At 39.2% G+C, this 26,798-nt stretch overlaps 2 protein-coding genes and 1 pseudogene across 4 annotated transcripts in view; all 3 read right to left on the bottom strand.

Annotated features, from left to right (window-relative positions):
• The window catches only part of znf1035 (zinc finger protein 1035), a 34,961-nt gene extending 12,165 nt beyond the window's left edge, over window positions 1-22,796 (bottom strand). Inside the window, exons 1-2 of one of the 2 annotated variants that reach the window (XM_087177561.1) lie at window positions 22,672-22,796; window positions 238-293 (exon numbers count right to left, since the gene is read on the bottom strand). The gene's annotated coding sequence lies outside the window, so the exon portion shown is untranslated. Of the gene's footprint in view, window positions 1-237; window positions 294-9,911; window positions 10,389-22,671 lie in introns of those variants that run through there. The other variant, XM_023419817.2, reaches the window with a different exon arrangement.
• Window positions 15,788-22,807, bottom strand: LOC111664989 (uncharacterized). 2 transcript variants are annotated; one of them, XM_023419831.2, is made up of 2 exons: window positions 22,672-22,807; window positions 15,788-18,487 (listed from the first exon to the last, which is right to left on the bottom strand). In XM_023419831.2, the coding sequence occupies exon 2, from the start codon at window positions 18,319-18,321 to the stop codon at window positions 16,393-16,395; it is 1,929 nt and encodes a 642-aa protein (XP_023275599.1). In that variant the 5' UTR covers window positions 18,322-18,487; window positions 22,672-22,807; the 3' UTR covers window positions 15,788-16,392. The 2 variants fall into 2 exon arrangements, with proteins under 2 accessions (XP_023275599.1, XP_087033693.1); XM_087177567.1 differs by lacking the exon at window positions 22,672-22,807 and adding an exon at window positions 19,047-19,082.
• A 1,299-nt stretch (window positions 22,808-24,106) lies between these two features.
• Window positions 24,107-25,590, bottom strand: LOC111664925 (chemerin-like receptor 1; annotated as a pseudogene).
• Between the last annotated feature and the right edge of the window lie 1,208 nt (window positions 25,591-26,798).

Here is a 26,798-nt window from a genome sequence, read left to right as displayed (position 1 = left end):
GGCAAGGGCAAGAGCCTTCCATGCTAACCTAGTCCTCTCTTCTTCACTGTAGCTTTGCAAAAACTACAGTGAAGTTGCACTGCACTGGCAATGCAGTCTATAAATTTGGGGGGGCGGAGCTTTTGAGTGTAATGCTTTGTGCCATATTTGTGTTCAAATATCAACAGTCAATGATTTACAATCGCTTACTCCTCCTATAATAATAATAATAATAATAATAATAAAAACATTTTGTACCTGATGTTGAAATGTCTGCCGACATTTAAATCTTGAAAGACATCAATCTTAGCTGCCTGTAAAAGGGGAAGGAAATGCAATTATTATTATTACTATTATCACCCGTTTTGCATTTAATTTTTGCAAGATAATAAAACCCTATCTGTGCTATTGTTCAGGAATCAAGGCTTGTGCTAGTCAAACTCTATGCTACATGTGTACCCACGCTAGCTTTGTTGATAGATCTCGACAATCAACCTTCAACCTAACCTGAGAATGAAAACGGATGGTAAGAAACTTCAAATCTATGATTGGTGCAATTAGCTGTTTACCTCTGTCTCAAGCAACTAGATTGGTTGACAATGACTTGTTGCACAGCTCACTGTACTTCCATCAAAGTAAAGCTATGTATTTAGTTTGTCTATTTATTTTGGCAAAATTATATTAGTGTTTGGAACACAAATTGAGCGTATAGAGGGACAGTGGAAAAGTGTCCCTCTATATGGATAAGGCCAAACAATAGTTAGGAACAAATGTAATCATTTTTGTGCAACATTCATGATCTGCAACTGCAGTGAACTGGGCTGGATGAAAAGCTGCCGGCCACAGATGCTTACTTTGTCAGGTTGTTTCTCTTATATAAAATAGCACTTGTGGAGTTCCAGCAGCATGGGATCCAATAAGATCCAATCCAATAAGAAATTTGTGTTACTGGTTTATGGAAGCATAATGAGCACTTCATTATGCTTCCATAAACCAGTAACACAAATTTGTTTTCAACATTAACCAAGTCAGTAATTCAAAATCTGCTAACCTTACCCACACAAGCATTACTTTAAGAACAACCAGAAAATAATCAGGAATTTCTATAAGTGGGCCAACCCAGTATCCTTGCAGGAATAGCTCTTTTCCTTGTGGTTTCCAGTGTGATGAGAAAGTATGACAAAATTAACTTCATGTGATTTACATGACTACAGCTACTAGTAACAGAAGAAAAGCAGTAGAGGAGCAAACATCATGCAAGCTCTAAGGTAGCAGACATGTACCTGCACCTCCAGCAAGATGCCATAGCCTCAAGTATTGGCAGACTCATTCACCACACAAGCCAATGCGTGATAGTTTGGCAACAATGCTTGTGAATTCATTTTCACCATTACCAAGTGCCCATACCACATTAGACAAGCTGTCTGCTATGCTGAGGAGTGGGCCTGGCCTGTATTTTCTGGTTTAACGCCAGTCCAACTCTGTTGCGTGAGCAGTAGTCTGGCTGTTCACACCAGAATTGCAGTTTGAAATAAAGACCTGCCTCTAATGCATATCTGTCGCAAATAAAAAACCTGTTACCTTCAGCAATTGAGGTAAATAAAGGCCTTCGTCACTATTTGAGGACAAACAGTTGAGAACTATAGTGGATCCCAGAAGGAGCCTGTGCGCTGAGAGACAATAAGAAAGATATTCTGTCACACCAAATTTTTCACTCAGTGACCATCTTATAAGTACATATAGCCGAAAGATTTTGTCTTTAACTTATGTGTTTGGTGAATTTGTTAGACGACATCATTGTTACAAAAATCAGGATTTTAATCTTAGAAATGGCCTGGAAGTTAACGTACATCTTAATGAGCCATGTTTGGTTGAATTACCACCTCGTCATTGTATGCCTCTGCCACTCAGATTAGTTTCTGTCAGATTAAGTCCCAGTTTATCCAGAGTCATATAAAATATTAACCATTTGTGTGAAATTTTATAATTGCTGTTTGAAATCTTGAATAATGGCTATAGTATTTTGTGCAGTCACTGTGACTTTGACCTTTGACCAACAAAATCTAATCAGTCTGTTTTCGAGTCCAAGTGGACATTTGTGTCAAATTTTAAGAAGTTCCTTCAAAGCATTACAGAAATATCATGTTCACAAGGCCACCACAAGGCGTGGTGAGCTCACCACGAGTTTGACCTTTGACCACCAAAATCTAATCAGTTCATCCGTGTGTCCTAGTGAACGTTTGTGCCATATTTGAAGAAGTTCTTTGAAGTTGTTACTGAGATATTGTGTCCACGAGAAAAACACATAAAAACATGTAAATGAGATTGAGTGCTCGTCAATTTTGGACAATGATCATACATGGTCCAGCCATACACTAGGTTTTATAATAGTAATTTACTTTTGATGTCCTTCATAAAATTACCATTGCTTCTGTCTGCACTGCTTCGTCAACATTTTCAGTCTTAACATGTGATCAAGCCAACACGGATTCACTGAAAACAACAATGACCAAACAGAAAGGATGGGGATCCCAAGAACTGATGAACTAACGGATAAACCAATGTGAAGGACATTTTGATTTGGTGTGAAAAGCTTTAATAAAGGATGCATTTCTTTTGGGTGTGACAGTTCCAGGGTATTGACCATGCTGGGTAAGTGGAATAGATTGGTGGCACACTTCATTGGAACAGAGCAATTGTTGCATTCATCATCCACATCTACCACAACCTCTCTTTCCTTTTGTGGCCCCTGTACTGGGCACCCCCCACCAACCATGTCCATTTCCACACCAGCATACTACAGATGTAATATTGGCACAACCACAGCTCCTCTACTGCAACGTTACAGTATTTTGCATGATGTGTTAGAATTTTGGGTCACATACTTGGGAAATATTCACACAGCACATTTTAAATGGAAACACACTGTTCAACTAATGTTGCACTTCAGATAATAATGTACATATACTGCAAATATAAACAATACATGAAGTTGTGGATCAACTTCAATCAACAATAATCAATCAACTGCTCAAACTGACAGAATATGCCAGGATTTCAGAAAGAAATATTTCAACTTGAGAATTTTGTATTTAATGGTTGGTACTAGGGTTGCACGGTATACCGGTACCAGTATAGTACCGCAATACTAGAGTTTTGAAAACGGTACTATACCAGCATTTAAAAACAAACGGTACTTTTATTTCATTTTATTGAATGCAAATGAATTGGTAAATTGGAGCCTGTCTCTTTAAGCACAGCGAGGCCAGCGAGTGTGACGTAGTTGCCCGAGCGGATGTAAGCCGCCTCCCACGCGCACTCGCATGTTTAGACTGAGGAGACAGAAACGACAAGTCGCGTCTTAGACAGACGGAGCGGGTTGAAGAAAATACAGTAGATAGAGATGGCAGCTGCAGAACAGCCCGTACTTGTGGTCAAAATGGGGGCCCGAAGTACGGTGTGGAAATATTTCGAGTTCAAACCGAACGATAAAGGCGCGCCACTGAACCCAGAAGCACCGCAGTGCAAGCGATGCTACAAAGTGTGTCTCGCAAAAGCAGGCAACACTTCAAACCTGTCGAAACATTTAAAGGACAACCATGCGGACTTGTTACGAGACTTCAGTCAAGAACGACAGGTGATAATGTTGTTCACCAGTTCACTGCACTGTAATGTCAATGAACGAAGTACAAAGCCCCTCCCACCCCAGTAGTAAACCTACAGTAGCCTGCATACAGAGAGCTAAAACATGTCCATGGTTAATAAATACATAAAAAAATATATTTTTAAAATTTAAATTATATTCTTTAAATATTAAAATAACCCATTAAGGCAATACATAATATAATGAAATATTTTTTACAAAAAGTATCGAAATACATATTGGTATCGGTATCGAAACAGAAATTTGGTATCGTGACAACCCTAGTTGGTACCATAAACCCCTAGGCCACAAGAATATGCTGTGTGGATGTGTCCATACACACTCTTTTATTAAGTACAAGTTGCCACTGAAAAATATGGTGACTGCTAGCACAAGAAATAAAAGGCAACCTAGGTTGCTAAATAATATATAATACCAAGCACAAGCATAACTATGACAGACCAGTATGACCATGCAAGACGATCTTGGTACTGTTAAATACTACAGTAATCCAATTTTAAAAGAGCATTTAGAAATGAAACACTCCTCCAGCCCAATCCAGTCTGACAAATGCATTGAAACCACTGTTTTTTCAAAAGAGATTTTCATGTTTAAAAAAAAAAGTAAAAGAAAGAAAAAGAGGCCAGATACTCAGCATGATTTATCAAGGTAGTCCTCCTTAAACAAGAGATCGCATTGTCATTGCACTATTGTAATAGACCTTATTGTGCAACCAGCCCTCGACCTCGACATGGTCCTGGATCAGTCTGCTGCTGATGCACTGAAAATATACAGTAACTGTCCTTCAACATACTGTAACGTCAGAGGACAAACAACAACTGTCTACAGCTTGCATCAAGGGAAATTACCATTGTTTTTTTCCCCCAGTCTTTAGCAGGCAAGGATATGGTGCCAGTGTAACATGACACTGATCTTGTCCAAGTGGTGAATTTCATTAAAACTGAGTCCCGAAAACAACAGGTACATCCAGATGATGCATTGGGACGATGAAATTCTTTGGCATACCAGGCTACATGAGGCTTCAGCAGTCTTAAGTATGACTAATCAAATGGAAACTGTCCAAAATCAATTTTTTTTTTGTGCAAAATTCCCTTGTTTCTAGTGGTTTCTTGCTGGCCTGCAGTGGAGGGGTAAAGGACAAAAAAGGGAATTTTGTACAGAGAAAACTTTAAATTCAGAGGATACCCTCTTGGTTTAGCTAACTCAGACTACTGAGTCCTGATATCAGCTAGAATTAGGACAGGGTGTTATGTCCAAAAATGTTATCGCGATAAAAATGTTCTCATCAGTTGATATAGATAGTTATCAATCTTTTTTAATGACCTATTTTTAATCAAGACCAGGAGAAAAGCAGTACACTACTGCATGGGTTATGTCCTTTTACTGTTTGGACGTTTGTCATACAATACATTGTTTCTGAGATGTAGAATATGTAGGTCGTGACTGACGACATGTTGCATAATCCAAAGGGTGGAAGCGCCAATGGTAATAAAAAAAGTTTGTTGTATTGCAGATCTTGGTTGGGACAGTTTTCCTGCACAGTTTACACACAATGGTTCTCCGATATCAGTTAGAATTAAGGAAACCAACAAATTTGCCACGCTACTGTGTACTGGCAAGAATCTGGCGATACCATACCTACCATACTATGCGATATATTAGGATACTATAAGCAAGACGATATATTGCGATTTTTTTCCAAAAGTCTATTGTTAGAAAAACTCTCACAGAATATCTGTTATATGCATAAACAAATACATTTATTTTTATGCATTCAGACCCAGAACAGTTGGAAACATGTTTGTGCTTTAGCCTGTGGCAAGCCACGGTGCTGCGTCTGAAAAAGGTTGGTACACGTCCAATCCTGCCAAATAGTAGCAACGCTGTTGTCAATTTGAGTGCCGAGATTCAGACTGCGTGCAAAGCACATGGGTCATGTCTGCATGTCTTGCTGCTACACATGGTTTTCCCTAGCACCGGCCGGACATTTGAGCATTTCCGGCGGCTACTCTATCCTATTTTCCCCCAACTCTGCCTCTAGCCTGCACATCTCTGCCCCTGCCGTGTTTGTCAGCGCTGCGCGCTCAAACACACACAGGCGTCACGGCAGAGAGGTGACGTGAAACAAATAACCTGAAGATTACCCAAGTTGATGTGAACTCCGCTTGTAATTACTGTAAGTAAGTGAAATAAAAACCTTCGCAAGTAAAAAGCCAAAACTTTATCAATACACACCTGTTCAACCTGCGTAAATGTTATATTGTAGAGCGCGATAATTTAATCTGCTCTGTCTACCCCAAAGCCCGTATGCTCGCGAGATCTCTTCGTCTAGTGAGAGAAGTTGAAGGAAGGGGAGTCAAATGGCTTAATGCCTGCTGCCTCCTAGCGGTAGGAGGCTTAAATACAACACAAAACCACCGTCACAAAACCACTGCCACCATGTAAACTATTGATAACATATCGATAAGGTGCTTCAAAATATCAATATAGTATCACGTCATGAAATATTGTGAAATTTTAGTTTATGGATATTTACCCCTACAGCTGACCTGTCTCACCGTCTTCAATGGCTGCACTCATTTTCTCATACCACACTTCTGTTGTTGGTGTAACCGAGAAGCACACCTGTTAAATAATTTGCTGATTGCGTGTAGCTCCTAGCATGCTTCATTATCAAGGGATATGATAGGTCAGGGGCCAGGGAAGGAGAAAGCTTGGGGTTCATGCAAACGTCTAACTATCAGACTTTCTATAGAACAATTTTCATATTGCTATTGATTAAGTGTCAATTGCCAGCACAGTTCACTATCGTTTTGCTGCCCAGGCCTGTTTAGAGTGCATTTTTTGCACATAAAAGGAGTGTGAATTTCTGTCCTCCATCTCCTACATTGGAATTGCATCACACAGGGCTATATCATGGCCAGACATGAGGAACATTTATAATTAAACTGCTTCAATACATATCAGCATGTAAGTATTCTATCATGACAGACTTAAAAAATTGTGAACCTATCCTTTAAAAGCCAACACACATGGTTGCAAATAACACAGGTCAATTGTTACACAGGTATGTATGACACTTAACTGATTAAGTATTATTCCTGGTCATGCACATAAATCTTTGTCACATTTTCTTCACAATGCCTTTTCACAGTTACCCTTACAAAAATTATGAAATGTGTGGATGGTGAAACTAACCAATAAGAATATTTTACTTTGTCCCCCCATTCCACTTGACTTTATGATCAATGTCAGCACAACTGACAAAACATACCATCTCAACTCATTTTGGCAATGTTGTGCAGTTAAAGAAGGCAGTTGAAAACAAGGAACTGACCAGGCTTCAACACACGACACGACACAACAACTGACCATGCAAGGTGAATACTGGTTGCCATGGTGGCAGAGCTTCCTGCTTTCAGTAAAAGTGTGTGCGCATTTATTCCCTCCCACTTACTGAGTACCATCTACACCTAGTGGACTAACAGCGGCTGCATTGGACTGCTCAGACTTGACAAGAGCAGCACAGCCAGAATTAACTGCTAAAAGAGCCAGCAGTACTGTTAGCGTACTCGACAACAAACAGAAGAATGCAGAAAAATCATGTAAGCCCATAGAATATACATACAAGATGCTAATATTTAGGAAACAAGAGGAATGCTTCATTTTGATTTAACAAATACAGCACTTCTTGAGTGAGCAGTTATGTTATGTTGTACCATACAGCACGTACGCACAAGGACAGAGAAGCATTAAAAGCCGACACTGTCTTGCATGAAAATATGATCCCTCACCAAAGCTATCTCCTGGGTAGACACAGAAGAACATTCCCTTATGCCCTTGCACACTGCATTTCAACAGTGGCCTGCCATTTTGCCTCAGTGTCAGGTTTGGTCTTGACTATCACGGCTGAATGCAGGCCAGTTAGTGCACACCGTATCACGGCTCACTGTGTCATCGTCTTTTTAAACATCAACAGCTGACTAACTCCACCACCATTGTTAGAAGGCTACCGGGTGAGAGTGACCTGCTTGGGGACAGGCCTCAGAGTGTGGTTGGGGGTAGTGTGGGGGAGGCAACATCATTTAAAGCTTTCAAAACGGAACCTGAACAAAAACATTGTCCCTTTTTGCATATTTGCTTAACAGACTGGACTCCTACCTACTGAGTATGAAAATATCTCATTTGCCGATTAACAATCATGGCTATGGTAATGAAAAAGAAATGCATAATACTCACATGAGAGAGGGGCCAAAACTATGCACAATGTTCCTAATGGCCACCATCTCCACTTGAACCACCATTAATAGCTGATATAATCGCAGTGAGCAGAGGGTTACACACCTACAGCGACATGTCTAGCATTTTGTCTCGCGAATTAAAAAGCCTTTAAACTGACTGTCCCCATGTCATAATGGTGCAGGTGTCTGTCTTTTCTCCGCAAGAAGCAAAAATGAAAAATACAACTTCTTAAGTGTAGACAATAAAAAAATAAACCAAGGACAATACAGCTAATGTAACCTAGCCTAACATCTATTCAAACCAGGCAAATCAGACCATACATATTTACCTACAAAACAGTGAGTATTATAGCAAATGTCAAATCTGCAGAAATTAAAAATCCACAGATTATACTACCTGATGTAGTGTACATCACTTCTGATTAAACTGTCAACAACTGTCATGGTATCTTATTTGTTAGTAGTGTTTGTAATAACTTTTTTTTTCTAACAAAGAGGGCTTAAGTCAAGTTTAAGTGGCTTTTTGTTTTTATCATTTTACAAAGACAAACATGATAGATCTTTCTTTCCCCAATGCAAATGGGTATCAATCCAAAATATGAACACCTTTTAAAATAACAAAAAATAAAAACCTTATTCTGTCAGCATTTAAGAACCTTCAGTAACCACTTTATACGCTTGTAAAATCTAATTCAATCCCATAAAACATATCAGCCATAAATTCTACCTTTACAAACATAGTAATACTCAGTTTTGAGTGACACTGTTGGAGAGATATTTAACTGTATGGTTATGGTTAATGTTGTAGTTTGGAGTGGACTGCATTATATTAAGAGGTTTTTCTAACATGTGAGGAAAAAAACTAATGTAATGCAGTCCAGTACATCACCACCACTTACTATGAACTCAGTAATAAACATAGGTGAATTTACACCTCCCTGAAGTGTTTAGAATATGTAGCAGACCTGTTTTACTAGATTACATTAAACTGTTTAGGTGTACCTAATGAAGTGGCCTGGTAGTGTATATGCTCTGACAGAGTTTCTCTTGCAAAGGGATCCAGGGATAAAGATGAAGGAAAAAAAAGTCTGCAAATCTCAAATTCTTCTGAGAAAGTGCACTTGTATCTCAGTATATAAACTCATTTCCATGTTTAATATTTTTACAGTCAGATAAAACACAGAAAATTTTGAGTTTGGCTGACATTTGTGGAACAAATCCAATTCATAAAGGGATGTGAAAGACTTTTGCAGTATCATCCAACATGCTGGCCTTTTCTACCTGCAGAGACACCTGGAATGCTGATCTCGTCATAGATGCATACACCAGGTTAAGCCACAGATCTGCTCATCCCATGCAACAAGCACCCTCAGAGTTATGACTTTGCCAGATGACTAGTGACTTGATAACAGAGATGCAAAATCCTGCTATCTAAAATCTATTTGTGGTAGGATTACAGCACTGATCACTGTATTTACATTTACTAGAGGGTGCCAACCAATAGCTTATTGAGCAAATTATATACAAACCATTTAAATGAATTAACCCACACATCAGACCTGTCACAAGCCAGGGATGAATGAATTACTGGCAGGTGTATATGACAACATTACCAAAACTTTATCTAGCAAACTTTAGGGCTTGCTCTCAGTGATATTTTGGTCAGAGCTGAGATTTTAAATCATTCCGTCATCTAAAATACCTGATAATATGAACCGGCTATGTGTTGCCACCTGGACGCTATGTGTTGGTCCGGTGTTGTTGTTTGATACCGTACTATTGGCCATCCTGGATGGAGGGCAGCAGACCAAAAGATGACGGCAGGGAGCAATCAGCTAGACAAAAACATCAACATCCCCAGCAGCAGCGTAGTCTGACTCTAAACACGTGTTAGATAATTTCACGCTGATTGTTTGAGGTACAGAAAAGCGCAAGCTAGCTGCCTTAGTGACTAGCACAAAGCTAGCTAGCATTGGTAACCAAAAGCTAATGGCTTCTCTGCAGTTGGTTTCTGCAGGACCCCTTACCAGATCAGTGATCCGCGTGGCTCGTGTGCTTCGCCGCCCGATTTCCTTTGTGGTGTATCGGCTCCATTGTCTGTGTAATAATTATCTCTGAACAGACTTCTTTCAAAGACACTACATCTCCGCTTTCTTTGCCAGTACACGGATAAAGCGGTTGTCCTCCTTGCCGATGACTTCCGTCTTTCCTGGGAAATACCGTCAGGAATCCTTTTTTCCCGTCTGGATTGAGTCGACTGTGGTTGTTCAGTCTAAATACCTCGTGTTTTACCCGCACGACGTATGACACACAGTCCGCTATGCTCCGGTCAGCGGCGTTAGATTCAGGTCCGCTTCCATTTCTTTTATTTGCGCAATTTCAGACAATGTGCCCAAAATTGTGCGTACGTTATACAACTGTACGGATACAACCAATGACAAGATGCGGAGACTCCCTGAGAGCCCGCCCCTCAATGTTCTATGGCTGACACAGCTTGACTGGAGAGGTAGCACGACTCCTTCCGGCCGGCCGCGCCGCGGTTGCCTCCTTACTGTTGTTGCTGCTCCTGCGCTCCCCACGTACTGTGGCAGACGGGCAGCACCACTTGTGCTGGCAGTGGCTATGTGGACCAATGAAGTCCTCAGTGGGGCTTCACTGCTCCCATGTACAGTTTCAGTACTACACTGCTGATGTTACATGAGTATCATCAAAGTTACAGGGGCACCCAGTTGTGCGTGCTTACTTGTCTGCTGGACTGGTTGTAGTTGGTGTTTGAAGGGTTAAATTGCACACGACCATTTTGTTTGCAAGACTTGCTTCAAAATGGCGCCACCTCCTTGTTCTGATCTACCACAACACCCCCAACCCCCACCCCACTGGCTGAGGGGCATGTAAGAACCAGTTTCTGTAGGGGGGGGCATTGTTGTAGAGGAAAAAAATACTCAAACCTATATATTGGCAGTGTGTGAACAGGATCTTCTGAATGTTTGATATTCTGTGAGCAGCAATTACTCCCTCTGACTGGTGCGTTTATGCAACCACCAGGTTTACTGTTCTGTTACCACAAGAAGTGCAAATCACTGAGCAACTTATCTGTGGTCACTGAATTTACTTAAGCGTGCAAAACAACATGTGCAAATGAATATGGAACAGATTTCTTACCAAGTCATACCATCTATACCTCTCAAATGTTAAACCTGTGGTCCAGAGGAGCAAAAAAGGGTCCACTGAGTTAAAAGCATCACTTGTGGGATTCAGTCAGTTTATTGCAGCTTGTGATTAAAGAAAGCTCTGGATGCTCTGAAATACTCAGTCTGTATCCTTTTCATCATGGTTTACTCCATAAATGTTTCTGTTAACCTGTACGTTATTGTGATTTTGTTGAGTTTTTTTTTTCCATATATAGCTACTACTACTGCCAAACCGAGCACTGACATTTAGCTCAACTCTACATGCTGGAAACTGCACTTACCTGTACCCCCAAAAAAAGCTGGAAACACTTTCCTCACACTATACCTTTAGCCTGCTGTTAGTATGCTTGCAGCTCAGATGCTGAAGGCTCAAATCCCTAGACTGGCTGTAAAATACGGAATTGGGATAAAGAAGGAACACACACTTTCCCCCATTTTAAAACTTCCAATGGCCCCTCCCCATACAATGCAGAGCTGCCCGTGTGATACCTCAAAATTAAACAATACTAAACAAACATTGAAATAAATGGCCCCAACCCTAGCTGCTATGGGCACTTCTTAGATGTTACTAGAACTTGTGCTTGAAATAAGTGGGCTCTGCAGAGTCAAGTGTTAAAGGCTACGGTTTGCCTGAAATGAACTAGTTTGTAGGACGTATCGTCCAACCATGTCTGTCCTAAGGAAAAACTGCTTACAGCTGTTGTAATGGCAACAATTGTAGGCAAGGCAAAAACATACTGTCAGAGAGAGGTACATGCACGCTACAACTGCTAAAATGAACAGCATAAACTTTTGGACTCTCCCAAGGGCCTTGATAGTGTTGCGCTAGAATTTGAAGCAACTTTGCTACAGTGGGCACACTCGGTATTGCTGCAGATGAAGCACAATAGCCAAAAAAAACTTTTCCCCCTACAAAACCATTAGGAAAAAAAACATGCTGGATTTCATGCAATTCATGTATGCAGGGACCCAACAGGAAGTGAGCTTCCTTAGTCAGAGGAAGTCTAAAATGTGAATGCATTAGTATGTATGCTCTTGAGACTTTCTCAGAATATGCACCCAGACAGCAACACTACAGATTTTCATAATACATATGTAAGAGTGGACACTCGATTTCCTGTCATATTTTAATGTCCGCCCGAAGTACAGTAAGGTCCAATTCCCTTGAACAGACTTTAGGACCCCACTGTAGATAATCTTGACCCATGAGTAAGTACTCCAGTACTCTAGTCCAGTTCCTCCTTTGTTACTCAACCCGGCATTTTCTTGTGGATATTGAACCCATGGAGTCAGAAATTCCCCTGACTGCCCCTCAGATGATCCCTCAGTCACTCATTGCAGGCACCAATATTTTTATCCTAGGACATTTCACGATGGTGAGCAAGTGGATCCCAACTGGTTGCTCCAGAAAATGATTGAATAGATCCCTTTCTGTGTACACACCACATATTTGCACCACACGCTTGTGGTTGAGGCTCAGCTATCTAATCTATTTGCATGTGCATTCATGTTGCAGTTTACATTTTTGTTTTGGCTAAATCTTTAGCTAACTAACTTCATAAACACACAGGTGTCACAATAAAAATGGACATTCCTCACTGTTCTGTCAACTTGGCTAACTCCTCTGAGCTAGCCAAGTTAGCCTGAGTTTTGTGAACCCCAACGTGGACACCTGTACATCAGGTACTGACCATGAACAAGGTGACCAAGAGGGCCCTGTCCAATTACAGCAGTAACATAGTCTCCAGCATTCATACAGGAATGTGCAGGGGCAGGTGGGATCCCCTAGGCCACCATGTCACTGAAACACATTGGCAATCCATATTCATTGGTGGGAAGCTGGTAAGGGATCTCATTGTGGTATCAGCAAAAAAACAGCCAGGCCAACCATTCAGTGTTAATATTTTGAGAGGGGTATAGAGGTTCTTGAAGTTTTTACCATTTAGTAGTACGTGAGTAGTAGTGCTACATTTAGTAGTAAATGTAACAGAAGAGGAACATGGTCTACACCCACTATAGTTTGCAGTCAACCAAAATTGACTGGACACTTCAAATATTTGCCTTGTCGTAGGACTATCTACAAAATGGCACATACTTACTAGTTGAAGTTTGTTTTTTTGTACCTGAAAATTGCACAGAATTGCATGACACAGCCAACTGTACCTTCGATTGCATCTGCTTCACATAGGCCCTGTTCAGACCTGGCATTAACATGCGTCTTCAGTGATCAGCTCTATGTCATTTCACACCTGGCTTTAAAATACGTCTCCACATGCGTCTCGATTTACAACTTGTGATCGGATCTCACTTCCCTGCTTTATATGAAAATTAACAGGTATTCGTTAATACGGGTCTGTTGTCAATGTGCTTGTGCGCATGAGGGACAGAGAGAGCAAGCCAGCGGGGCACAGAGGGGTTGAACGAATTAATGCGCTGCCCACAGGTCTAACAGTGCTAACAGTGAAATAAAGTTTTATCCATTTGAAATAGTAAAATATTTTCCGTTCATTATGAAACTGTGGCAAATCACACTGTGGCAGAGGACGTCAGTAGAGTAGGTGGTAGTTCAATGTGGCCCAGGACGCATTTATGCTCACACTACTAAAACAATGTGGCCACATGTGGCATGGACCACCTCTGAATGTGGTCTGAGTGATGCGTCCTCAATTCATACCTATACTTAGAGCTGGCCGCTTGTGATCGGATAACCTGAGACCAGGATGTTAATGCCAGGTCTGAACAGGGCCATAGAACTACCTGCATACTTGGTATCTGTGTCTATTTTGGAATAATTTATTGATTGGAACATTGTCTGAGGTGTCCATACATACAATTTTGACAATGTTAAAGTGTGTATTTTACTACCAACTCATTATTCTGTATAGGACAAGAAAAAAGTCACTTACTTGCAACTTTCTGGTCCATTAATTCTGGTCTGGTCTTTTGAACAAGATTTTGTTGGATTACCCTTGTTTAGAAGGAACACTAAACAACTATTCTCACAATGGGTGGTCTTTCTATGGCTACTCCTTCATGACAGAATCATGTGTGACCATGTCTGTTTTCTTGGCTTGTAACAGTTTGTAATTGAGTAACCAGTTGAATTTCACAATTTAACTGAAGGGCATATGCATGTTTTCTGTCCATCAGATATAAGGTCTACTTCAGAAATCCTCTCAGGGTATTTTGAAAACTGTCAGATGTGCTACATCAAGTATATCAAGCACAGAACTCATGCCTTTATAACAGTTAATTACATTAGTGTCTACGGTGGTGGGGCCAAGCACTAAAAGGGATAAAAAGCTCAAGAAAATCTTACTAGTCTGCCCTCTGGAGGATAAAATGTTCCCTGAGATGTAACAGACAAAAAGCAATAAAGGGCAAACAAAGGAGCCAGACAATTCTTAGGGAGATCCATGTGTTGCCATAGGAGTTAAAGGGTTGTGCCACAGAAAGAGGATTTGTAATGTGATTTGTTGTTTCTCAATGCCTTTTAATAAACAACAAACATTTGAGCTCTTCAGCCAAGAAGAAAAGGCAGTAGTCACGAGAAATAAATTATCTTGCTGTTGCCCACATCAATTGTGTAGGATATCAAATTTTTACAAAGCATTTCACTTGACCTATAGTTCACTGTGCAAGGCAGCATCAGAAGGATTACAGACTTCATACAGGATTTATTTCACTCAGAGATAGGTAATAATAGTATATCAAGGTTTGCAGTAGATCTGGCAAATTTTTTACTGCAGACGTGCAAGGCCCCAGGGAAAGGACTTCAACTATTACTTAAGTGTTTTTGGCATAAAGTTACGCTTGCTGTCCAAATAGTATGCCAAAAACATGCCTTGTCAGTACACATCTCAGCCACATGCTTCTAATTTCATAGAGAAAAAAAGCTGACCTCAGTAGTAGTAGGAGGCTGCCCACTTCAGCTTTCCATTATAGACTTCCATATTTGGAGTACACCACCTCCATACTATAAAACACATTTTGAATTTGTGGATTACTTTGTTTTAGACAAGAAATGTCAGCCCACTAGAGACAGCACTGGCTGCTATGCCCCCTTTTCCCCCCAATAACAGTAGTTTATTATGTTAGTCCCTGGCCTAATTGCCATTGCGATGAAATTCTGTATGGATATTGTTGCCAGAGGATGATTTTTAATTACTCTCAAAGCCACCTCACCTTTCATCTACTACCACCAACAGGTTCAAATTTAACAGTGATGACCATCACTTTGAAAACAGTCCATGAAAAAAGTATAAAAGAACTGGTCTGGGGTTCTGTCAGTCATGAAATACCCAGGGGATCAGCCATGTTCTGGGGCTATTTAGTGCCCACACTTCCATAAAAGCCATTTTAAGACTACCACTAGGAGTTGCCAAAGGCAAATTTTCAATAAGAGCTGGAAATACCAATACTGTAACAATCACAGGACTGACCTTCTTATGAAGCGCACCCATGTGTCACAAAAATCTCAACCTTGCTAGGCATCAGTTAAATCCAGCAGATATATTTGCCTACATTTCTCATCCACAATTTGTAACTCCCCATTTAATCCACTGAACACAAGGATTCCTCTCTGTGCGGTTGCCTTTAACTTGCCATATCAGAATTCCATAAAACGTGAACTATGACACCTAAACTACATATAGAAGAAAAAAAAAAAGTTTTAATTGGGGTTTCTTACTATTAGAAAGAAAATCAACAGCTTTTAATTTCTCTGTACATTTTAATGGCACAATTAAAAATCTACTCAGTGACAAGGCTATCCTTTAAAAAGGCAGATATACAAGATATATTAAAAAAAATCTCAAACATATTTGCAAGACATGAAAAATGCAGCAATTACAACTGACAATAACAGCATGAGTAGCCACAAAAAAATAATACAATAAAAAGCAATATAATTATCCTAGCTAGTCAACACTATGTGGGACTGAAATTAACTACAACCATAGCCTGTGGAAAAATACTACGTTTAAACTTGCATTTTACCCATGTCAGACATATGTTGTAGTTGAGTCCGTTTTTTTTAAGTTTATTGTGAGATCAATTCAAAAGTCATTTGGTATGCTCCTCACCCAAGCCTTATATCTTGCTTCCATTGATTTAAAATCCGCCAATTAACAGAATATTTCTCCTCATGACGGAGGAAGTGTATAAAAGTAGTTATGGAAAGTAACCATTACAAACAAACTTTACATCAATCCGTAATCTATACAGTTATTCAAATATTTGCATTCAAAAGAGTCAAAAACAACTCCTGAGAGCTTGATTGTTGGCAATAACAATGACTAAAGGTCTGACATGATAGTTACCCGTTGTTTTCTGAGCCATGAGAGGTCTGGTGCTGAAGAAAGGTCTCCAAGCATGAAAATGTCTCAGTGCACTCTGTGCATTCATAAATAACCTCTGAAGAATTTCCTTTATCATTTTGAGTATGGTCCATGTAGTCATCCTCTATGTCCTCTGTATTGCCCTTTTCTGAGACAGGGTTCCCATTGGTTCCACTGCGGTGAGAAGTCTGTCCAACATCATCTGCTTCTCCAGTGCTTGGGTGATTCTGAAGGTGAAGCTCAAGGGATGAAGAATTCCTGAATTGAGCTGGACATTGGGGGCACCTACTAGGTTCCTTTTTGTGATAACGCAAGTGCCGTTGGTACACACATAACAGTCCAAATCGCTTTCCACATTCCTGACACTTGTAGTTAACTCGCCCTGCTTTTCCTGATTGTTTCCCCTTTGGAGTCTGCTCTGGTGATGTGGTTTGTTCATTGTCAGAGGAGCTCTTGGTTTTCTCGTCAGGAGAACTTGGGTTTTTCTCACCATTAAGAGGATTGGGGATAGGTCCATTTTGTGGAGGTGTATACAAGTGTTTCAAACCTGGTTTCTTTTCCAATTCAACTTTGTGGTACATCGCTACATGCCTTCTCAAATCACAGCGCTGTGGAAAATGTCTACCACAAAAAACACATGTGTGCATAGTACCCTTATGGTATCTCATATGCCGAGATAAACTACTAGAATGATTAAATACACGGTGACAGTGCTTGCAAGGATGCAGCTTGCCATTTGGATTACTTCCTCTTCTACGTCTGCCTTTAGGTGGCATTCTCCGCTTAAAGGTCTTTTGTGACTCTTGATTCAGCTGATCTATTTCCTCCTGAGTTTGATGTGTGAGATGATGCTCTTTTAGAGCCGTTAACTTTTGGAAACGATCCCCACATAAACCACACCTGTATGGTGTGAAAGAGTATTCTGTATCAATGTTACCACTAGTATCCCTAAAGATTTTAGTATCCCCGTTCTTGAGATCAATAGATGTGCCATTTCTGTGGCAGTTTTCAAGTGGTACATGTAAGTTTTTAGAGTTCACTTCAGTTTCGATTTCAGATGCAAAAGTAGCATCTGGCTCTTTTCCTTTGCAATGGTATATTGAATGTGTCTGAAAATCTGACATCCAGAAAAAATTAAACTTGCACTTCCTACAAGGATATGTTTTCTCAAACTTTTTTTCCTGCTTATTCTCTGATTTACGCAAAGCTGTAGCCTTGGGGGAGAAGTGGTTCTCTTTTTGATGAGCATTTAGTGCATCCACTTTAAGGAATCGCTTACCACAATGATCACAGCAGTGAAACCTTTCATTAACATGGTCCTGGAGATGTTCCTTAAGGTCCTGTCTACCTTCAAAGATCTTACAGCACAAAGTACACTTGTAACCTCGCTCTGTGTTTCGATACTGCTGGTGACGATGTAAACTCTGTAGGCTGTTGAATGATCTGCTACATATTTCACAACGGTAATGACCCTGACGAGACTTGTCCAAAGTCAAGTCAGATGGCCTTGGCCTGAACACATCTCTGTAAGGGGAAAGCTGTGGCCTTAAAGTAGGAGACACTGGTTTAATAGGGGGTACGTAATGTGATGGCAGGACTCCTGGAGATACTGGTTTCACAGAAGAATGTGATTGTGCCAATCCATTCACAACTGTCAATGTACCATTTTCTTGTAGCACATATTCTCGGGGGACTTCAAAGCCATTGGATGAGCCATCAAAGGAAAATGACTCCAAGGGTCCATGAATGGCCATGTGTGCCAGCACATTAGAGTACTGACTGAACCCATCACCGCACTCTGTGCAGATGAAGGTACTTGATTCTCCACCCAACTGTGCTGAAGCAACACTATTCACTGTTTTCTGCTTTTCCATGATGATATTTTGTCCATGTGCAGATGGCATCATTTTTCAATCTGCAAGTACAAGTAGAATTCTATCCAGACACCCACAAAATTGGTCTCCATGTGGGAATCAATATGTCCACTCTCTCGCAAGAGACTGGTTCTACAAAGATGTCCTTATGAGCCGTAAGTTGACCTCTCTTCTGAAGTTTTCCATGTTGTATCAGCACCTGAGGGGATTAAAAAAAAAAAAAAAAAAAAATCAAAAAAAAAAAATTCACACCACTGAAGCCAAAGTTTGTTTTACAACATTTAAAAACATATGCCAGATTACTGCTGGATGACTAAGACTGCTGCTACAGGTTTAACCTGCCTAAATGTGGCTGGAAAGGGGTTTTAGATTGACTGTCTACCAGATGCAGCTGTTTGGCCAAGTAATATCTGTTATAAGTGAGTACTGCCATATTCAAGTGCCCAAGCAAGGTGACATTGTCATGAAATTTCTTTTATGTAAAATGTATTCAATTTTATATCTTCTTTCTGTTTTGATCCCAGCAGAGCAACAACTGTCTAAAACCAGCTAGTCAGTTGTTGTCCCTTACAGATTTCTAAACACTTGAGAGCTTGCCCACATCACAGTTTCCCACACACTCTACTTATTCACTGGAATTCTATTGGCACAATTTCAGCCCTCCTCATTTTGGATCAAAGTACCTCATCTGACCACCAGGGAGACATCAATCTGGCAGCAATACTGACCTTAATAAGCTGATCAGGTGTTGCACTTACTTTCTCTATGCCGTCATAAAATCCGTTGCTGCCAACGGATAAGAAAAATAAATTATATATATATATATATATATATATATATATATATATATATATATACATATATACATACATACATACATACATACATACACACACACACACAATGTCACCTTGCAGTCAGTCTACTTTGGTCAATCCACTTAAATTTTGGTGTAGATGACACTACAGACATATTCACATGTTCAACATACTCGAGTTTGTAAAAAGGTGCCACTACCAAATATTGGCTTGAGGTGAACGCATATGCAATCAACGGGTTTGTGTCTGGAAGTAGTTTAACAGTGACATTTTGTCTTTGTATACAGATTATCTGCTTCTTCTGAAACGCATTGGTCTCTTACTTAACTGTGTACAGGTGTTATTGGAGTTTTGACAATTCACCTGTGATTGGAGTCTTGCGCAACTAATGCATTACACCCAGAACACACTGCCTGCAGTGTGTGTGTGTGTGTGTGGCCGCTGTAGCCATTCTGTGGCTCGCATGGGTGTTCACACCAGCTGCATGTCTGATGCGTCACTGCTACTGCCAGTTTTCTACATAGAGTTTGGGGCCTACTCAAATGTTGGATTTGTTTTCATTATAAATCAATTTGTGACTAAAATGCCAGTCTCCACATGCAGTCGCCAGTCTCCATCTTTATTAGGACAGTGGTGAACAGCACTGGGGCTCCACAGGGGACTGTACAGGTTCTGTTCATGTTTATCTTGTATATGGTGGACTTTAAATACAACTCTGAGTCTTGCTACATCCAGAGAAACTCAGATGACACAGCTATTGTGGCGTGCATCAAGTAAGAGGCGTACAGGGATCTGACGATGCAATGCAGGCAGTGTCTTCCCGGCGTAATGCAGCTGTCTCTCCCTGTCTGTAGTGACTTCTCTATGGTCTGGAGCAGTATCCAGCCCACAGCACCATCTGATTGGTTACACTTCACAAGTAATAGCCTATCAACGCTGAAGGCTACTGTGTACACAAGTGGGCACTGACTAGAGCAACTCCTGTGAGTGAGTAGAGCTGTGAGTCAAAGGAAAGGCAGCAGACATCACTCAAGTTGTAATAAATATCACAATCCTCTATGCTGAAGCTACAAAACACCACTCTCTTAAGATTGATGACACATCAAGCAAGAGAGAGCAGATGAGAGGGAGAGAGAGAGAGAGAGAGAGAGAAGCCATTGCTAACTGCTAAGTAACTAGCAGATATGAATAGCATGTATACAACTGCTATGAATGAAAGTCTCTAAAAGCAGCATAGAGCTATGAGTACTTGAGCAAAGCAAGTTTAAATGTACAGCTGTTAGTTAGTCACTGTAACTACGAAAACAGCAACATGAACTGTTCGGATAGAGCAGCAATAAACGCAGCTAATCACAAAAACTCCAGCAACTGGAGATGAGATGCTAGACTGACTGAAGCATGTCAGCATGTGAACAGCCAATCACTACTATTACTTGAAAGAATATTTTACTCAGGTAGAAATAAAATTTCTGTGTAAAAATGTACTTGGCTAAACATTCAAAGTTAATCAGTGAGTTAAAATGGAGGGAGGAAGGGGAGGGGTAAACCATTTTATATGGTGATAATAGCATATCATAAAACTATTAAACCAGCTGTATCAGTACCCAGATGAGGACAGCACCGAAAATGCAGATGCACAATGCAGCATCATGACAAAATAAATCAGAAAATTTTGATAAAATGAAGATGATGTTGTACTCAGTTTAATCTTATTGTATCTGGCAACACACACAAACCTGCAAACTAGTTAGGGGTGTTGGATTGACAGATACACATTTTCAAAATTCAAGCACAAGAGACAAAAAATACACGACCACAGATCCAAATAAAAATTCTGAGTGCAATCTACTAAACACAATACAGGCATCAAAAACTAACCATATGCAAATTTAAAGTCCTTCTTGGTACACCTCGCCCTGTAGTATGCATGGGCATATGTGACCCATTAATGTGGGTAATAATCTACTTCCACTTGCGTATAAGATTTAAATTAAAATTCAACATGAAGAAAATGAAAATGCTACCATATACAACACAGCCATCCACACTGACAGTAGGGTGCACCTTGCCACACACACAGTAATTCCAGTTTCTGCAGTGATGTAGAAAAATATATTTATGACTTATTTCTGATTTGTTATTTTTTGCAGGGATTTATCCAGGGATCAAATTGAGCCATAGAACTGGTGAATATGTATAAAACATAAAAATTATGGTTTGCACCTGCTCTCCTGTTCTCTGGTAATTTTTTGTAGCGATATCCCCAGGAATCAAGTTGAGCCATAGAACATATACGTCTTTTATGGAGTCTCAGACAAAATTCAAATATTAATGATGAGTAAATCATGTGGAAGAAATAAATAATTTAGAATCATGATACTGTTATTAACCTTTATCACTATGTCTATTTATATTGATATATTGACTATTTGATTTATTGAAACAAAGCCCATAGCACTGAAAACAATGGAATCACAACCACACAGTGTTGTGAGCAAATGAACCACATAGTGCACATATGTGGCCGGCAGTTTCAACTAGAGAGATGACAGCCAGTATCAGTTGTTCTGTAGTATTTTCAGTCTATTTTAGCAATAATTGCAGGTAAAGCATACTTCTAGAGTGCTGCTGTTGTTTGAAAAATGTATTTTAACTTCAGTAGGGCATTAAGTGATGAAGACAAGAAGTTTAGATCCTATAGCCTTATGATTCTTCCCACAGATTATACAAATGTATAAAAATAATACACATAATATATTAATGGCTTCCCATCAAAGAAAGAATAAAGTGGTAATACTTTCTTGATGTGAGACTGATCGTTTTGAAAATGTATTTTAATGATGGCATAGTGTAGTCAAGGTATTCACTATGAATTGTATTGCAAAGAGAGTAAAAACTATATATATATATATATATACACACATATACACACACACACATACGTACGTACACACACACATACGTACGTACACACACACACACACACACACACACACACACACACACACACACACACACTAAAACCTTTATCAAAGAAAATGAAAATGAAAACTAACAAAGACTAGCTTATGGTTACAATTTCGAGAGAGGACAACCGTTTGGGGGATAATGCTATAACCACGATAAAAAATTCAAGATCGTCTATGAATGAATTATGTACAGACTTCAGTCTATGTTCAGAATTTCACATTTACCGTGAACAGTGTGTTTAAAATGCTGAAGCATGCCGACAGAGGGCGACTGAATGCTTCACTAGCTGCATCTATTGTATTTAGGGAGCGGGCTAACGCTAGCCTACTTTGAAAAGCTAACGTTAAATTGCACAGAATGTGTGCTGCGAAGGCTCCTTGAAAGACATAAGGCTACAGACAGGCATGAAGTATGAACAGCCCACAAATTGTATCAACGTAATGTCTAGCTGTGGGCTAATACTATAGTCAGGCGATATCTAACGTTAGCTGCTACTAGCTAACGTTTCATAGCAATGGGAGACCTGTGATTGCCACACAACAGACATTTAAGTGTCAACCAGTTTCCTCAAACAGTCAACTTAGACACAACTTACCATGAAATCTTTTACATCTCAGGATACTGTGAATGTCATTTGCAGTGTCCTGCTAGTTATGCTCTGTGGTCGATGACTGCTTACTGCTGCAGGCCGGGGGCTGTGTTTCCCCCGAGCTTCTTAAGATGGTAACGACTATGACATCATGACGCATGCTGCTTACGTTTGTGGCGTTTTTACAAAAATGAAAACAAAAACAAAAAACATGTAATTTGTCCCCGTAAATAACACATTTAACTTTATATTTAATTTTTAATACCTTAGAAGACAAACCAATGCATCAACTAACAAATTTAAAAAAACAATAGTATCACAATCTTTTAATACACAGTTTCACAAAAATTTTATTAAATGACAGGATTATAAAAATATTTTATATACACCATTAATGTTATCTTGTAAAGGATGAAGAACAAAAAGAAAAGTAATTTTGATCACATCCAAACTATTCTGCTAATAAAATATACACATTTATTGTAAATACTTCCTAACTGATCATAATAATATAGAATAATGTACTGATAATCTTATGAAGAATATTTACACAACCGCAACATTCAGGGTGATTAGCTGGGGGAAAATTTCGTCACAGATCAAAAGAGGAAATTACAAAGCAAGACCTACGTACTAAAAAAAATTAGCAAACAATGGTATCTGTGGGGACTGTTATGTTCCTGTGTACAGTTTTTTTCATGTGTTAATAATAGAGGAAGCTGGGTTGAATTGCGTGCAAAGCAAAAGTGGTTTAGCTGGGGACTATGCTGTGGAAATAAGCTTGCTACAAGCCTATATGTGCAGTGGTTCAGACATAATATTTCACAATGTAGATTCATTCTCTTCCATAAGTTTTACAGTCTACTATAATCTATAAAGGTACAATGTTCATTGTCAAATTACTATTATAACTATCGGTCAATTTTAAAATTTTTTACCTTCCCAAGATGTTCAGCTGTTTACAGTAAAGTTTACAGTTAATTCTTGTACATAATAGCATTCTCTGAAAGTGCTGTAATCATGTCTTTTTTCTCCCTGATTGCAGTTTACAGCATGGCACTGTATTACATTAATACAGAAGAATGCTTTTCAGATTTCACTGTAAATTTACATCAAAGGTTTACAGTGCAGGGACAAATAAAGTAAGGCACTTAACAGGTGAAGGGTACATAGATTTTAGATATATTTGTCAATGAAATCTTATTTTTTATTGCTTGTTTTAAACAAATCAACACTATTTTTTTTTACTGTGTTAACTTAAGCACATAATCAACCTGTGTGAGGATTAAATATTTTGGTCTGTGAAAATGTACACTGAATTGAAAAAAAAAACCAAAAACAAGACAAAAACTTAAAACAAGTTTTATATTCATTCATATTCAACATTTATTATAATTATTTGTACAGTTTCAGAATTTGTCTCTTCATGTCATGGACAACCTTATACCTCAGTATTTAGAGCTGATATGCCATTGCCCTGACTTGTGTCCACTAACTTTGTATCAGTATGAGAGTCTGTTCTTAATGGAAGACCGTTTCCTGTACATTCAGGATGGATTTGATCCTTTATGTCTTGGCACATGAAGACATACAGCAGTGGGTTTAGGCAACTGTTGAGGTGGTCATAGTCAGACCAATATAGAGGACATAGCCTAATGTTTGAGAACCCGTGTGATGAACCAACTCTGATAGATGCATGATGTGAAAAGGAGCCCAGCACAGGAAAAAAGTGGTGATAACGGCAGCAATAATCTTTAAGGGGCGACTCAACTGGCTGGACAGGGTGCAGTTCCTCCTGAGACGATGGATTATCACAGCGTAACCGGAGACAATGACAGTGAAGGGAACAACAAGTCCCAGGAGGAAGTTGGTGATGGCCACTGCCTGATGACGAAACTGTCCTGTTTGAAAATCATCAGAAAGAGTAAAGTTGTTGAAGCAGCGGATGTCGTCTTCACTATACGTTAAAGTATCCCTGAAGACAAAGTATGGAGTCCAGATGAGGATGTGTCTACAGCCGAAGTGACTCTAGTCAAACTATGACAGATTAATAAAAGCTGTGATTCCTGAAATGTGTCAAGTCAGTACCACATTGAAGTGGAGACCACATGTCAGACACTTGCACACTTACACATACTTTCGATGCTAGTCTTTTAATGCTTCTAATATGAAATTCCATAAAAATATAAATCAAGATTTTGTAAACAGAACTGTTAATCTCACTCAAATTAGAACTGAAGTCCACTTTTCACTTTTAAAAAGTATCATTATTTTAAAATATTATCATTATTTCTATTATCATTATTATCAATTAAACTAGATTTTCTGGTTTGCTGCTAAGACACATGCCAATGATCTGTAATGTCATTCAGAAGCTATAGGTTTGTATGAGACTGTCCTTTAAAAACAGGTATGTAGTCAGGGCCTTAGCCAGGATTCAAGGATTACTGAGGTCACAAGTTTACCCAAAAGACCAAAAACAAGCATGAGCTCCATTTCTATGTGAATTTGTCAATATTTGTATTCAAACCTGAGACCACCAGGTGGAGCATCCTTCTTTTGAGCTAAATTATCAGGTGTTACTGCAGTGTGAGAGAAGCATACAGTTTTTAACCATGCCTCAGACTATGCCCAATTTTAAGTTTTTTCTTTTGCTTGATCTCTTATGAGAACAAAACAATGCTGCAACATCGATGATTGATGAAGTGTTCGCATATATTTTATGTAAATTAAATTTTCCAACATGGCAGACTAAATGTTGTAATGCTGTTTCAATTCTTTTTCCACAATGGCTGAAATGGTCAATCCTTTATCTATGAATTAATTAATTTCCTAAATTTCTTCCCCCCTGGTCATAAATAAAGTTTTATATTATTCATTTATTGGTCTGAAAGTACTTAAATTTGCCAATAGGATACCATCCATGTTTTCAGTGTAGAATGTAGCTACACTGCTGAATCTTATACTGAAGAAAACACATGTAAATAGACAAAACACAAGAAAATTCAGAAAACATCTTCATCAATTGGGCAACACATGTGCTGCAAATACTCACAAGACAACAAAATTGTTTCTGGTGGACACAAAAAAGTGATAAGGGAGGGCCTCCCTCATAACAGGAGCCAGTGGCTCACCTGGAAGAGTGCTTATACAATGAAGTTATAGTTTCAATCGCAGCGGCCCAGGTCCAACCCGTGGCCCTTTGTTGCATTTTATTCTCTCTCTCTCTCGCCCTGTCAATATCAGAATAAAGGTAAAAAAAAAAAACAAACCAAAAGAAAAAAGGTGATGAACCTGGCTGGGACACACTTGCATGGATCTATTTTATGTGCTATGTGTACTTGTTGCTCAATGCTTTTAACTTCAAAAGTCACAAGGTATTGAAAAAGTGTGTCCTAGCCAGGTCCATCACTTTTTAGTGTATTTGCAGAACCTGTTGTTAAATTGATGAAGCTGTTTTCTGAATTTGTTTGTGTTTTGTCTTTTTTCATGTGTTTTCTTAAGTTGCAGTGCATTGAGCTCTCATGACCACTGTGCATATCTGTTTTCTTCAAATTTCATATATAATATTCACTGTATTTCAACAAAGTATGAACATCATTTATAATTAATTCAGGGTTTTATAGGCTATTCCTTCTTTGCCACGGCACTTGAAAGCTGGACACGTAGACTATACTGCATTAGGAGATCCAAGGTCTGAAGTAAGAATATATCTTTTTCTGACATAATATTAGAATTTTAGGGTATTTTCCCAGATCTAGATTCGTATTCCTTTCTGTTAAGATCCTGTTTTGCAGTCTTAATCAGAAAATCCTATGAAGTTCATCTACCTGGATAAGAGTTTCAGTTAAAAATATTCTTCATACAGAGGTCGCCACAACCATTACAAGTACAATTTAGGTAAGGATTAGTGTTTTAAAGTATTCTTTCCCCATGATGAAAGAAACTAAAAATGGACATCTGTTTCAAGATAGCGCATTTAATATCAGACAAATATAAGATACATGAGCAATACATATATTTCATATATACATACATAAATACATACACACACACACACACACACACACACACACACACACACACACACACACACACACAAATATATATATATATACTGTATATAAAACAAA

Source organism: Seriola lalandi, unplaced genomic scaffold (genome assembly GCF_002814215.2).
Source record: "Seriola lalandi dorsalis isolate HSWRI2012SDOR001 ecotype SW California unplaced genomic scaffold, Sedor1 jcf7180002054609, whole genome shotgun sequence".
In the NCBI taxonomy this organism is placed as follows: Eukaryota; Metazoa; Chordata; class Actinopteri; order Carangiformes; family Carangidae; genus Seriola; species Seriola lalandi.
The sequence above is the reverse complement of the archived record's forward strand: the minus strand, read 5'-3'. Positions and strand labels throughout refer to the sequence as shown.